This window comes from Phoca vitulina, unplaced genomic scaffold (genome assembly GCF_004348235.1).
Source record: "Phoca vitulina isolate PV1807 unplaced genomic scaffold, GSC_HSeal_1.0 scaffold23, whole genome shotgun sequence".
NCBI lineage: Eukaryota > Metazoa > Chordata > Mammalia > Carnivora > Phocidae > Phoca > Phoca vitulina.
In genome coordinates, this window is record NW_022589726.1 from 2,662,067 (window position 1) to 2,678,400 (window position 16,334).

The following is a 16,334-nucleotide window of genomic DNA, read 5'->3' on the forward strand; positions in this document are numbered from 1 at the left end:
AATTTTTACGTTTTTTTAATGGACACGCTTAAACAGTTATCTAAGTACTGACAGAGAAGCCTCCATTTTGCCCACAAAAACGGAAATATTCACTATCTGGCCTTTACCAAAAAAAAAAAAAAAAGTCCAACCCCAGTAAAATCAAAGGGGAGCCACTGATAGCTTCTGAGCAGAGATGCCTGGAAGGAAGTGATGCTTTAGGAAGCTTCATTGGGAAACAGAGGACAACAGAGTGGAGGGGAGAAAATACGGGCATCAAGGTTGTAAAATGGGGACCTCAGTTTGGGTGGTGGCAGTGGGTAGGCTCACAATGGGTAGCAAAGCTAGAAGTGGCCATTTGTGGGGCTGCAGCAAGGTGGGTCACAGCCTCCAAAGATGCCCCTGGCCTCATGCCCTGAACCTGTGTCTATGCAGCAAAACGGGTTTTCCAGGATTTTCAGTGGAGCGAATACCCCAGATTACTCAGGTGGGTCTGAGATAATCACAAGGGTCCTGATAAAAGGACCACAGGAGGGTCAGAGTCAGAGAAGGAGATGTGACCAAGGAAGCAAGAGGTTGGAGCCATGTAAGGAAAAGGCCAGGAGCCAAGGAATGCAGGCAGACTCCAGAAGCTGAAAAAGGCAAAGAAACAGAAGCCTCCAGAAAGAATGCTGCCCAGCCAAGACCTCCCATCTGCAGCACAGTAAGGTAATACATTCGTCTTACTTAAGTCACTAAGTTTGTGGTGTTGTCTTATAGCAGTAACAGGAAATTAATACAAAGATGGATTACATAGTGGGGAGGGTGGGGAGGAATTCAGAGGGGGTCCTTATAGGTGGGCCTGAGGAGTCTAGAGAATAAACTGTCACCGATGGAAAGAGGGTAGGCAGGCGAGGAAGGGAGTTCCAAGAAAGAAGAAGGCAGCAAGGCTTTTACTTTTACAACTGCTGCGCTTGAGACCGGGGGAGAGAAAAGAATGGAGAACCCGGGACGCAACCCCAGGGAAGCTCAGAGGAGGGAGTGGGGCCCCCGTAAAACCTGGCCTCCTCCCGCCACCCCTACAAACTTCCCCAGTTGCTGTCCCAGGAGAGCCAGTGAGGAGCGTGACCACACAAGGACATGAACTTGAGCTGCCACTCTGTCTCATCTTGTTCCATACTGTATCAGCCATGAGTATAGCCCCGGCACATCATGTATATATAACAATATTTCTTTGATTAATTGACTGGTTTCCCCCAAAGGAAAGTCACTAGTGTTCAGCATTATCCATGATACTTCTTCATGCAATATGTAATTTTTAACGAAGCAAATAAAATGTCACCTTTGAGGTCATTGCATCCCCTTGTAGCCCCCACAGAGTAGTTCCTGGACCAGAAAGAGCTCAAAGCTGAACTTGTAAATATCCTTTGGGGTTTAACACCTAGAACAGCCAACCACGAGAGACCCCCCCCAAGCCCCCGAGCGGTGTGAACGGCGGGGTCCCTCTCCTTGCCCACAGTCCCTGCTCTGCTTCCTGCAGGTGGCCCCGGGGAGTTGCTGGCTCAGTGCTCCTCTCTTTAAATCAAAGGGAGCTTTTCCTTTTTTGTAAAATGGGCCATTGCTGCCCCGTGTGTCCTTGGGAGGCAAGCAAGGATGTTGGCTAGGAGGGCAAGAGACAGCCTGTGTGAAGCCTTACCTTTCAGAAACACGGAGACGTCTTCAAGTTGAGGCACGTTGTCCTCCCTGTAGCCACAGTATTTAGTCAGCAGAGGGAAGTTTTTCAAATACTCCCGGCAAGCATGAGTGGGATAGAGCTTGGAGAGCTCTCGGAACACGACGCCCCACGTCTTGGTCTCTTCCTCTGTGTACTCCACCCTGGGAATGGGCTGGCCGCTAGGCAGGAGAGAAGAGCAGTGAACGACTCTAGCTTCCGAACGGAGTTAAATATCTTCTCACCTCACACCTACCATTAGTCAAGCTCCTGTAAAGTGGGACACCTGAGTGTCTAAAAGGATCCCAGGAAGAATTTTTTTTTTAAACAAATGCTAACCTTTTAATTTTGTGTGTATATTTGGACTTCCATATAAATGATTTGGTTAAGTTACATCTTCACACATCATTATGGAAATTTGATAACATTTATGTTCTTACACTGAAATCAGTAACGAGTAAGAATTCTTGGTTGAAAGAAACTGGTTTAGGTACAAAGCTATGCTCTGGAAGCCTTTTCTGCAATCCCCTAAGGATGGCAATAAATGGATGTTGTCTCTAGAAAATGAAATTGTCTGTGGGTTCTCTTTGTCCTTTGTGGGGAAACCACCCCAATTTCCAAGTGTAATTTTGAGATTTTTTTGTTCAGTGAGTAAAATGTCTGGGAACTACTAAAAAAAAAAAAAAACTATACTGAATTCTTGGGGCGCCTGGCTGGCTCAGTGAGTAGAGCATGTGACTCTTGATCTCAGGGTTGTGAGTTTGAGCCCCACATTGGGTGTGGAGGTTATATAAAAATAAAATCTTTAAAAAAAATGGGGGGCGCCTCAGTGGCTCAGTCAGTTAAGTGTCTGCCTTCAGCTCAGGTCAAGCTCTGCATCAGGCTCCTTGCTCGGTGGGGAACCTGCTTCTCCCTCTCCCTCTGCCTGCTGCTCCCCCTGCTTGTGCTGTCTCTCTCTCTGTCAAATAAATAAATAAAATCTTTAAAAAAAACAACATAAATTTTTAAAACTATACTGAATTCTAAAGTGAGAGATTTGCACAGTGCACAATAGGGGCATTCATTATACATCATGCTGGGAGGTTCATACATTAAGCTTTCTCACTTTAGGAGGGGGCTCAGCAAACTTTTTCTGCAAAGGTTCAGAAAGTAAAAATATTTTAAGTTTTTGTGTGCCACACGGTCTCTGTCACAACTGTTCAGTTTTGCCATTGTATCTCAAAGAGAGCTGGAGATGACATGTAAACAAATGAACATCGTTGTATCCTAACCAAACTTTCATTACAAAAACAGACAGATGGCTAGGGTTGACCCACAAGCAGTAGTGTGCTGACGTCTAGGTCAGAATAGTGAGAGGTGGCTCGGGACTGGAACAGGCACCGAGAGCTTCCTGGAGGAGGCTAAGCCTCGTGGGCCAGGTGGGATCTGCCAGATCCCAGACAGAAAGGTGATGGAGGAAATGCTGTAACAACAGCCAGCAGCCATGAGCAGGAAACAGCTCCTGAAGCAGCCGGGAACCAGCAGAAGGAGGACAGCACGGACATGTGCTTTTGCAAGCTATTGTTTGACAGACCAGAATCCGAATTTAGCCTCTGATTAAGATACCTATTTTAAAAGTGACATTAGGGTTTTGAAAAACCTCTCAAGACATCCTCAACAGCCACCTGCAGCACTCCCCCCCTCCCCCACTGCCTACCCTGGCCACCCGTCAGAAGTTCTGCCCCTGCCGTCAGCACATATATTCATACAACATATGGAAGTCCAAATATATACACAGAAAACTAGGAATGATACCTCTGCCATCTACAGAACCCAAGCTCGGGCAGCAACTGCCACTCTGGGTGCAGCAGCTGCAGGACCCCTTCAACAAGCTGGGACCACCTGGAGCACCCCGCCCCCCCACCCCACGCCTGCCTCCCCTCCCCCTCCCCCGCCCCCTCCCCCACCCAGGCAGTAAAGAAGGGAAAGAAGACAATAACAAGACGAGGCTAACACACAGATCCCCCATCCCCCAACCAGCTCTATACTTCAGGGTGTTCTTGCCAAAATACTTTTTGTTTTAAACTTTAGATCCAAATGTGGTTCCTACTGCCCCAAATTATTTTTATTTGAAAAAAAAATGAACCGAGGTGCATGAGGGACAAGGGAAGAACACACTTAAGAAAGAACAAGCAATTAGCATTTGCTTTCTTTAAGTACCAAGACTGGGGCTCACGCAAACCAAATTAGAAAGAGATTAGCCTTGTTTAAATTTGGCTGTTGATAATAAATAAAAAATTACAACCTGGCAAATATTTGCTGAGAAGATCAAGACTGCTAAGGCTTAGCATCTGTGATAAGTTTAGAATGAAAGCTTGAAATGGAAAGATAAAAATAGAAAGGATGCAAGGAAATAAATATATAAACGGTCTGCCTCCAGTTCCAGAAAATTCAACGAAATCAATTTGAGTCAGGTAAGCCAACAAAGCTAATAAGAGCTGAGCACAAGCACGAGGTAGGAAGGCGATGAGGCTGAAACAGTAAAAGAGATATTGAGAAGCCATTTGAAAAGAATTGTTAGGTCAAACTTTTCCCTTCGATATGAATCTGCAAACCTTGGGCATTTCAAAGGGGGGCTGAAACAGCAAGCAATAGAAGGAAAGCAAGTGGGAGCTAGAATGAGAACAAAGAGCTTTACGGGTCTGTTACTTAATAACGAATTTCCAGCATCAGTCCTGGGAATATAGATGGTCACATACATTTCCGTTTGTTTCCCCTTGACCGCCCTGCCTGGGTGGCTCACTAGCCTGCTCTCCGAGTGCTCCACAGGTGCACGTAGGATTGCTACCTGATGGCAGGTACGTCTGACTCTGGTCATCTCGAGCTTTCTCACTCCACTCTAGCCCCTAGCCCCAGGTCACTCTTTAAGGCAAATGTTTAAAAGTCAACTTCATCACAAAGTAAATGCCAATTTTATCCATTTTATTTCTATGATTAATAGCCAAAATACCAACATCCAAGAAAAAGTAAGAAATTTCCTATTTTTCTCTGTAGCTAATAAGATTATATAATAAAAACCCATCTTTCAGAGGTCACTATGGGCCAGACACTTTTCTAAGGTTAATTAAGTGGTTTTTTTTTTTTATGAATTAATCCACTTGATTCTCACAACAACTCCATGAGGTAGACACTATTATTATCCCCATTTACACATGAGGAAATTGAGGCTCAGAGAAATTAAGGTATGTGCCTAAAATCATGGGGCCAGGCTTAAAACCCAGTCAGTCTGGCTCAAGACTGGCTGTAGTCTTACTTGATTGGTATATACCAATGAAATAAAAAATGTATTCCAGAAACCAACTTATTTTCATATACCAAACTGAAATAAGGCTTGTAGGTATGTGTATTTATACATAGAAAATCGCATATACAATCACATGTAATCATGGTACTTGCATGTATTTGTAGATCACATAAGTACTTGCATATTTATTCACTTATTAATTCCTCTCAGTAAGACCAGAGATAGTGTTTGGGGCACTAGGAATGCATATATGTTTTTAAAAACTTTGAAATTTGACATTTGGAAAAATAAAAATTGTAGTCATGGGAAAAACAGAATGCATTGCCCTTCTTTGCCCTTGTCATGGATTAAGGTTTTTTTGTGTGAATTGTATATGAGAAGAATGACAGGAGGGTGTCCTGATCTTTTTAGGGCCTAGGATATATACCCATAATCATTTTACATCTATCTGTGGGTACACGTTTTAATGTATATGTAATAGGTGTCATAGTTCAGCGTCCTAAAACTCTGCTCTGGCCCAAAATTAAAGTCTCTTAAGTACTTCACATTCTAGAGAAAGCCCCCAGCAGCTAGAGCTAGCCAGCTTATTAAGAGGCAGCAGAGGGGCACCTGGGTGGCTCAGTCGGTTAAGCGGCCAACTCTTGGTGTCAGCCTAGGCCATGATCTCATGGGTCGTGAGATCAAGCTCTGCGTCAGTCTCCATGCTCAGTGGGGAGTCTGCTTGAGGATTTTCTCTCTCCATGTCCCTATGCCTTTCCCCCTGCTCACGCATGTGCACGCGCTCTCTCTCTCTCAATTAAATAAATAAACCTTAAAAAAAAAAAAAAAAAGAAGCAGCAGAAATGGCCCTACCACTAAAAAAGTTCTGTCAGAGGCACCTGGCTGGAACATGTGACTCTTGTTCTCAGGGTTGTAAATTCAAGCCCCACACTGGGTGTAGAGATTACTTCAAAATAAAATCTTAAAAAAAAAAATTCTGTCCTACCACCCTTCCCAACCCACCCCCAAACCTCACCCACCAGTCTAACAGGAAATAAGAGAGGCACAGGATTACGGGGAAGGCCAGTGTTCGAGGGAGAGGGCAGGTTCTTTCCCCTTCCCCCAGTGAGGAGAGTAGGCTGCGCCATGACAATCATTTAGGAGGACTGCCCAGGAGGAGTGGGGCCTGGCATCATGTTTCCCAGCTGGACGCTGGCTGAGTGGCAGGACCCCAGGACCCCAGGACCCCCTGGTGTGGCCACCAGTAGAGAGACATGAGGGTATCTGGAAGCTAGGAGCATAGTGCTCTATGAGAGAGAAGAGGGGACCTTTGACGTGCATCCTCTGACATTTGAGGTTCACATGAACATGGAGCCAGATGCCCAGTGAGCTCTAGAGATTTCTGTGAAATCGATGTGATGTGCCTGGGAGGAAAATGGAAAAGTCTCGTCCCATCTAGTTTTGCCTAACTCTCAGGAGGCAAAGGGGATCCCATCACTCCTGTTTTGTGAGGGGTTCCCAAGCTCTAGCGTGCACAACCTAGAGAAGGGGTCGGTGGCATGACCACTGCCAAGGCCACGGGGCTGCAGGGTGCATGTCTGCAGGGATGGAGGTGGAGGGAGGGGTGCTGGCCCAAGAAACTGTACATAACACTCTGCAGAGACCATTTCAACAGAGAGCACCCCATCAGAAAGAATCCGTCTAAGCCACGGTGAGTGTGGCCTGCAGTCTGCCCACCGCTGATTTTCTAACAACCCTGTAAAAAGCTCTCAGCAAACCCCCTCCCCCCACCCCAGTGCTCAGGGGAGTGAGGTCCTAGAAGAGAGGAAAGGTGTCTCAGAACCAGCACACACACGCATTTACACACATGCACACTCCCTCCAAATAACAGAGGGGGAAGGAGGATACACTTTGAATCAAATTTGAGATTTATCTTTTTTTTAAATGAATGGGGACTAGGCCTTAAATACCCAAATGAGACTATACTAATAATTGAAAATGACAGCAAATTAGATGTTGCTAAGGAACTTGCTTCCCAGCAGGAAAGTAGAATTCAACACAATACAGTGGAAAGCAGCGAGTGGGGAAAATAAAACCATTTTACCGTTGGAATAAACCCCAACAAGATGAGACTTCTCAACAAACTAATGACATGTAAATATTATAATTAGATCTTTAGGGAGTCTCCTCCATTTGCATGGAATTAGTTGGGATTCCGGAATTCTCAATAACCCCCAAAATTATTATTCACAGATCCCTAAATCACTGGAGAAAAACAGATGTGACTCTCAGGAGCTTCTACTCACTGCAGATTTGGCCCTCTTGCCAAAGAATGGTAAACTAAGTCTTTAGAAACACAAGAGGAAACCAGCACTCAGTGAAGACAGAACCGGGAAAAGCACGACAGTGGTCACCACAGAATCGAGGCTTGATGATGAGAAAAATCCCTGGTGCAATAGGTTACTCAGAGATGATGAAGAACTTTCTTTGGAAACACCGAAGGCTGTGGGAGGCGTCTTTCTGCCTGTGAGGTGAAATGCCACTCTTCCTTGAGGCAGGGGGATGATCCTGGAAAACCTGCCTTGTCCCCACAGACAGGAAAAATAGAAAGTGCAGAGGCAAAAGTACATTTATAGATATTGTAGGTAAGTCCCAAGCTTGTTCAAGTTGTTTAACAAATATGTTTTGGATACAGAAATCCAGAGACACATACCCCACTGAGGCTGAAATTGTGGGAGTTCTTCCTCTAGCCAGATGAATAAGCAGCAATGCTTTTTTGTTTTATTTAATGGTTTCTTTGATCTTCTCCTCCAGCAGGTCCAACCACAAGGCTGGACTTTTCTTATACTTTTTGTTTTTTAATTTGGGGGATTGGAAAATATTTGATTACCGTGGTACACCCTGGCTGTCTCCTGGAGCCCTTGCTGTCTAGAATTCCAAAGGTGAGACGCAGTTTCTTTGCTTGCGTTTTCATTAGAGGAACTCCAGCGTCGGGAAGCAATTCACTTATTCAGTGGAGGAAGATGTAACAGGCTGCAATTGACAGTATTTCCATCAAGATGGCAAGACTGGCTGCAACACAAGGCGGATTGTGTTCTTTGAAAACAGTTGGATCTTCTCAGTGGCAAGAACCAAACAGAGCAGAAGGTAAACAGAGAATCGGTTAAGGGGATGGGTGAATCTGATAGAAGCAGTTAGGAATGAACTCATTTTTTATTGGATTTCATTACATGTTCCTCGGGCCAGGAGACGCCTCACTTATTCAAAAGCTGTTTATCTGCCTGGAATAGACTGTCCCTCTCATCTCTGTCTCATCTTCCTTCCCTACCTTAGGCAGTTCTCTCTTGATTGACACTTCCACCTGGGGGTTTGCAGAAGGGAAATGAGAAGAGATGAAATGTAAAACCCCATCAACTTTGCAAATCATTAGCAATTAGCAGCTCCTCTAAGGGTTTGGACAGGGCCTTTGGAGAAAGAGTATAGAAACATGAAGGCAGGAGGTCTCTGTCTTTGTTCCTTCTTGACTTATGACACATGGCATGTGCTGCCTCCTCAATGAGCATACCCTGAATTCTGCATAATTTTCAGGGAGCTATCTGTAATTCATCCTCTTTCTTTCCCATCCAAGAAAACATATAAGACTATAGAAGAGGAGACTGACATTATTCTAAGAAGAATCTTTATTTTGATCCAATATAATTTTTTTAAGATTTTATTTATTTGAGAGACAGAGACAGCATGAGCGGAGGGGAGCAGCAGAGGGAGAGGGAGAAGCAGACTCCCTGCTGAGCAGGGAGCCCGGTGCGGGGCTAGATCCCAGGATCCCAAGATCGTGACCTGAGCTGAAGGCAGATGCTTAACCAATTGGAGCTACCCAGGTGCCCTCCCCGCAGTGTAATTTCTTTAAAAGAAACATTCATCATTCACAAAATTTACTATCGATTGTCACAAAGCATTTGTTACACTTCTCACAACTGAGGTGACACACTGGTGTACAGAAATTTCAATCAGTACTTGTGATCTCATGTAGCTGGTGACCATAATGTCACCTCGTACTGTGCCAGTTGGTCCCACCTTCACAAAATAGTATCACCTGCAGCCAGGTGTCGAGCAGAGAGCTGTATGGTCAATGGGAGTTCAATAGGAAGATGGCTTATGCCTCTGAGACTGGAAAATATGTTGCCACAAGCCAGGGGAAAAAAAATCCTAAGTGGAGTCAATGGATTCCATTAAAGTTTAACCAGAAAGCAAATGCCATTTTTTCTACTGATTTCCCAGAAGTCAATGAGAAAGTCTAAGCCTCCTGCATTTGATAAAGTTACACTTCAGGATTCAGACCATAAAGGACACTAAATAACTTTATGATGAAATAGTGTCAATACTACCCAGGCAGGGCGGGCGGCGTAGGGGTGAAGTGGGGAGTAACGTATCCAAAATATTAATCTGCTAAATCTATTCCCCCATTACAACGTATGCTCCTTGAAGACAGGGGATTTTTGTTTGCTCTTTCATTTTTATATCCCTGCTACCCAGAGCAGAGTCTAGAATACATGACAAATATTATTTGTTGAATAAGTAAATCAATCTGGCTGAAACAGCCACAAATGTAAAGGTTGAGAAGAATTATAGTTGTGTATCACAAAGTCTGGCAGATATGCATTTGTCTTACTTCATCCCTGCCTCATATTTTAATTGCTATGGAAAAAGCAAGTCCGAAGACTGAGATTTTAGTAAGTTTCCTGGTAGCCTCCAGTTATCCCCACGTACTGCATACTTTATATGTAAGAGTTTCTTTTTTTCTAATTTTCTTAACTCAGGCTTCCTAGGCATATCCTATACTTGTAGCCACAGTTTTCATGAGGAAAGAAAGCAGCATATTCAAACCCATAGGGACATAAAAGCCAAACTTAGCTGAACGCAGAGATGTTTCCTTTGCTGGACTTCTTAAGGAATGAACTTGCAAAGATGTTTCCAAAGCTACAGAGCATGGTGATTGAATGCAATTTTTCAAAAAGAAAACCCACAGGGCGCCTGGGTGGCTCAGTCGTTAAGCGTCTGCCTTCGGCTCAGGTCATGGTCCCAGGGTCCTGGGATCGAGTCCCACATCGGGCTCCCTGCTCGGCGGGAAGCCTGCTTCTCCCTCTCCCACTCCCCCGCTTGTGTTCCTGCTCTCGCTATATCTCTCTCTGTCAAATAAATAAATAAAATCTTTAAAAAAAAAAAAAGGAAACCCACAAATCAGTACAGTGACATAACAACCATCTGAGTTATATCCAGATTTCAAACCATCGAGTTGGTCTGACATAAATAAAATGGCTCGATGAGGGTTCATTTGGTAAGGAGACCAGGCAGCCCGAGACAAGTACGTTACACCATAGAGTAGACGTAAAGGCACAAACTCATTTTCAGCTAGTCCCCTAGGCCAGTCAGGTAAAGAGCATTTGTGATCACATATTTTATTTGCTTTTGCAAATGAGTTTTGCACACATGAATTTTCACAAATGAGTCTATGGGCCCTAAGGAACTTTCAGATGGTAGCAAACAAAAATGTTAGTTTGTTTTGTTCACATTGTTAATATTGGTGCTGCCTTTACAAGAGACATAATGAAAATAAACTACTGCACCTTGGGAGCCTCAGGGAGAGTGAAAATTTAACTCCTGGAAATTATTTGTTTTTATTTGTCCCGTGCACCCCAGGATAGGGCTTCCCACCATTTTTTCACCTTGCAGAAAGCCCTCTTCACATTCTAGAGGAGTGACTTTCTTCCGCAAAAACTATCATGAAATTAACTATGAACAGCCACAACAATGGGTCTCACATCCATCGCTACATGCGTGTTCAACACACAAAAGGAAATGGGACTCAAAAGAATGCAATCCAGAAACGAGCTGAAATTCAATAGCAGCCAGCAATCTCAGGGCACTGATATGGAGAGACCCAGGCTGGGGGCTCCAAGGCCTCCAGATTTAATCCCACACGTCTTGCGCCTTGACCAATAATAGCATCCACCCATTCATCTTCCTGTAACAATAACAATATAATAGCACATCACCTGGATAATGTCATATAGCACTCACCTTGGAGAGTGATTAAATTACTGTTAGTCTCCCTATTTTATGGTGAAGGAAACTGAGGCTTACACACAGTAATCTAAGATCAAACAGCTAGTGAGCGGCACCGCTGGGACTCAGATTATGGAAGGCTAGCTCTAGAGACCCCGCCCTTTTTTTTTTTTTTTAAATTTTATTATGCTATGTTAGTCACCATACATTACATCATTAGTTTTTGGGGATGCAGTGTTCCATGATTCATTGTTTGCATATAACCCCCAGTGCTCCATGCAGAATGTGCCCTCTCTAATACCCATCACCAGGCTAACCCATCCCCCCACCACCTCCCCTCTAGAACCCTCAGTTTGTTTCTCAGAGTCCATAGTAGAGACCCCGCTCTTAACCAACACTCCTCAGTGCAAGGTACTGAGTACCTAATGTGTATGAAGCATTGAGTTTGACCTCTGCTTCCTCATTTGAAACTGAAGGAAATAAGACAACCACACAACACTGAGATCAAATGATGCCACCTGTAAAGTGCCTGGGCCGATGCCTAGCACCTACTGACTACTCGGTATAGATGGATCCCTTCCTCCAGGCATACGGGAATGAATACAATTTTATCCCATCCCTGCAGGGTCGGGAATAGGTCTGGAGATGACAAAACAGTGCTCTTGTGTGTGAATCCATTCACCTCTCAGACACGACTTGTGGAAAGTAATTTCAGTCCTTCATGTTCATGGAAATCATTTTAAAATAAAATACTCATACCTCATTCCCTGTGGAATTTGGTGCAACCCCTGTCCTTGTCAGTAAGTGACACCAGGCCATACTGTGCTAATGTTTCCCCAGCTGTGGGAGCCACGTTATAATCAGACAACAGCCTACTGAGGCATTCACGCACATCTAAAAAACGCGCCAAGCTCAAAAAATGAAAAGGAGAAACCTTTTCCAAATCAATTTTCCCTTTTGTCTTTCTTTCAATTCTCAGGCTCCCTTCCTTTCAGCCATTGAGCTGAACTTCAGGTAGAGAGAAACATTTGGCACAAAAATGATTCTTCCATAAAGCCTGACATCTTTTAAGTACTTCCAAGAACTGTGCATTTCAAATACACTGAGAATTCTGTAGAGAGCAGAATAACTTTTTAAAAACCCGGTCATTTAATTCTGGTGCTCTCATTTTCAACTTGAGGATGATATCACCCATGTCAAATGGAAGTTGCTATGTAGATTGAAAAAAAGGGGGGAGACAGGTGTGGCCTCTTGAGCAGAGAAAGATATTTAGATTCTACGGAAGAGGCCCTCTTGAAAACCCTAATGTGACCTTCCTCAGAAACCATTCCAGTCATCTGGGAAATGACCCCAGCACAACAAATATTAGGTTTTGTTCTACTTTTCAATTTACCGCTCCATTTCAGAGAAATTAAAGCATCAACAACTGGTGTTTATGCAGGAGTCACAAAGTACCCAAACAGCCACATATATCTCAGTTTCATTCAAAATCCGGGAAAGCAAATCAATGGAGGATAATGGAATGGGATAAAATTAGCTCAGTCAGGGAGAAAACATATTTGCCTTCTAAGATGCGTCTTCTCAAAAAGGTGGAGAAGGGGAAAAAATTAAAGCTTGGTCCCACCTCACAACAGAGCCCACAATTCATCAAGGTGACCATCTGCTGATGAGAAACTGATGAGAAAAATAGAATTAAAGATAAAAACTTACAACCCCCCAGTTAAGTTTTCTTCCCTGTGAAGAAAGCATAACTTTTCCCTTTCATCCTTCCTCTACCTTCTATTTGTGATGTTTCCAATTAAGATTGCCTATCTAAAAATAGGTAATGTGGCACTCACAATTCCTGTTAGTAATGTATTTCTTTTCACTACATTCTGAAACCAAGCAGGATCCATAAATCATACCTCTTCTCGCATGAAATGAGAAATGCTAAGGTCAACTGAAATTTCTGGGAGGGTGGAGAGGTGGAGCCACGCCTGTTATATTTCTGCAAGTTGCAAGAATTGCAAATGCTTCCTAGGAAAGACCCAGCGTCAGTAATCCTCCAGCTCAAACAAAAGCTAACTGGTCACAAGTACCTGGGAGTCGGGAAGGCCCCGTGTGCCCAGTGGTGGGCACGGGCAGCATCAGCTCTACCCAGGATCTGCCAAACAGTCCTATTCGCTGTCTCGAGCCTACCTTTGCTTGTCTCTGATCAGCCACCTCCTTCCTTTTCTTTACAAAACTAGAGCGACTCCTGCGGAGTCACGTAGCACAAGAGGAAACAAGACCTCCTGAGAAGCGAGATGCCGGCTCCGAAGGCACATCCATTCCTTATTATGTATCTATTCGACGTCTTAGAGTGCACGGCATTTTGGTCCCAGAGAGCTTCGTGTTGACGTGGGGTATCTGGGGTGGGGAGAGAGGAGGGTGGCAAAAAATGTTCTCCTCTGCTTTGATGAGGAAAGGAGGTTAGAATCATCTCCACTCCATGTCGAACGAGAGGTTTCTCTCTCTCTCTCTGATGGAGCAGAATAGAATACTCACAAGCTCCCCCAAACTGAATGAGCCTGCTGGGCTGGCGATTGCACTTTTCAAATATGCTAGTCCCCATTCGGGACTGTTTTGTTTTAGAGTCTCTGTTTAGCTGTGTACTTAAACTCACAGCAAATGAATCACAAAGGGTGCGATTCTGTTAAATCAAAAAATCAAGAAATAAATAGTCTGGCTACTAGAAAGAGCCAGAGAGGGACAAACCCCTGGCAATCGTTTTTCAAGCGTTAGCCCAGCTGTGTTTATTTCCATCCATCCTATCTCCCACAGGGGTCAGGCCGGGAGAGGCGGGAGGAGAAGAGCACAGGATGGGGCGGAGCTGGGCAGAATCACTGCGCAGGCTGGGGCGTGGCTCTGGCCCGCGGGGCCCCGCCCACGTGCCCCCCCCCCCCGCCCCCCGGGACGTGCCAGAGACTGCAAGTCACACCCGGCTGGGTTGAGTCCTGGCTCCCTAAAGCCTGCAGTGAACTAAATACACACAAGAGCCGTGCATTTCAAATATGCCGAGAACTCTGTAAAGAGAATGACTTTTTAAAATGCCGAGTCTCCGTGCTGTGACTGCGCTTTTCAACCTGTGTCAAGAGGAAGTGCCACAGCCACGTCCAGACGGACAAAAGAATAGATGTGGCTTCTTGGGCAAAGAAAGAGAGAGTCTTTAAGAGAAGCACACTTGACAGCCCCGGAAGTTACCTTACTCGGCAACTATTCTGGTCATCTGGGAAATGAACCGAGGCCGACAGTATTTGCTTTCGTTCTACTCCTCAACTGCTCCATTTCAGAGAAATTAAAGCATCCACAGCTGGCGTTTATGCAGGTAACATGATCAGCTGTGTCGCCTTCAGTAAATTTCTTAATGTCTCTGAAGCTCAGTTTCCTTGTCTTCAAAATGAGTACAAGAACAGCACCTATCCCAAAATGAGCGAACAAATGAGCAAAGTGTTGAACACGGTGTCCCGCACACGGCAGGAATTTAACCAAAGGAGGCTAAAACTACCCAAATATGCCAGCTGAGAGGTCCCTACAGTGAACACTTCTACCACCATCAGCCCTTCAGGGACTGATCCAACACAGCCGAGCTGCAAACTGCACCCTCTAACCTTAGCTGAGACTCTCTGGCCTGGGTAGGCCTGGGAGAGGGCCAGTTTGTCAGCTGAAGAAGCAAGCTGTATGCATGAGTTACAGGAAACCGAAAAGTGTACACACACACATGCACACACACGCATATATTTTTGAAAAGCTCCTTTAACCCAGCCCACCATGGAGCCTGAAATTCCGTAATTCACTCACTCCTTAAGGTCCTTTATCCGTTTTAAATGAGCTTAACAAATGATTATACGGGAATCGAGGAACCATTAGCTACTTAACACATGATAATAATAGTCATATCTATCCTAGATTCAGCCCCAGCTTGTACCAGCCAGCATCTGGGCCCTGTAATCACTGCTAATCGTCCCAACCACACAAGGTAAATTCTATGCCCGTTTTAAGGTAAGAGCACTGGGACTCAGCAGTGCCTAGGTGGTTCAATTGGCTGAGCGTCCGACTCTTGATTTTGGTTCGGGTCATGATCTCAGGGTCATGAGATTGAGCCCTGCATCGGTCTCCACACTCAGCAAGGAGTCTGCTTGAGATTTTCTCTCTCCCTCTCCCTCTGTCCCTCCTCCCTTCCTGCCTGTGCTCTCTCTCTCTCTCAAATGAAAAATAAATCTTAAGGAAAAATAAAAGAGCACTGAGACTCAGAGAAACTAGGTCAGTGCTCATGGCCACAGAGCTTGTAAGTGGTGGAGCAGGAAGTCAAACCCAGTATTGTCTATCTCCAAAGTCTAATCACTCTGCCACATGTTCTCCCACACCTCTGCTTCCATGAGGATTACTTCTATGGATAATACATTAGCACCTGTTGTGGTAGAGCTGATAGAGAGGGTCTTGAAGAAATAAAATTGAACACAAGTTAAATGTATATGGTAGCCAACCTCCAAGATGGTCCCCAGGGAAGCCTGCCTCCTGGCCTTCATCCCCATGCGTGGTCCCCTCCCACAGTGTAGCAGGGTTGGGCTATAAAACCAACGGAGTACATCAGGAGTGATAGTATGTCACTTCTGAGGCTAGGTTATAAAAGGCAGGGTAGATTCTACCTTGCTTTCTTTGGGACCACTTGATTTGGGGGAAGCCAGCTGCCATATCTTGAAGACACATGGCAGCCTTAGTGCAGGGACCCATTTTGTAAGAAAATTTGGCCTCCTGCCAATAACCATGTGAGTGAGCAGACTGGAAACATCTTCCAGCCCGAGGCTTCTCGGGTCAACACTTTGACTCCAGCCTCGTGAGAGACCCTGTTACAGAATCACCCAGCTAAGCCACTCCCTAATCCCTGACCCTCAGAAACTTTGTGAGATAATAAATGCTTGTTGTTTTAAGCTGCTCAATTTTGGGGTAATTTGTTACACAACAATAAATAACTAATACAGTATAAAAATCAGACAATTTTAGGGCTTAAAGAGTCTTAGTGAAGGGGAGTGGAGAAGGGTATTAACCAAAAGATAATAAAAAGATTTGGAGGGGCACCTGAGGGGTTCAGTTGGATACATATTTGACTCTTGATTTTGATTCAGGCCATGATCTCAGGGTTGTGAGATCAAGCCCCACGTTGGGCTCCATGCTCAGTTAGAGTCTGCTTGAGATTCTTTCCCTCTTCCCCTCCTCTGGCTCGTATGCACATGTGCTCTCTCTCCAAAATAAATAAATAATCTTTAAAAAAATCTTAAAAAAAAAAAAGATTTAGAGCATGAGGATACACAAAAAGAAGAG

General features: G+C 44.6%; 1 protein-coding gene across 2 annotated transcripts in view; it reads right to left on the reverse strand.

The window, feature by feature from the left end:
- Positions 1–16,334, reverse strand: part of TPH2 (tryptophan hydroxylase 2) — an 88,289-nt gene that overhangs the window by 55,047 nt on the left and 16,908 nt on the right. For both annotated transcript variants that reach the window (XM_032420735.1, XM_032420734.1), the window contains exon 6: positions 1,655–1,851. In XM_032420735.1, the coding sequence (XP_032276626.1) occupies positions 1,655–1,851 (197 nt within the window). The remainder of the gene's footprint in view (positions 1–1,654; positions 1,852–16,334) is intronic.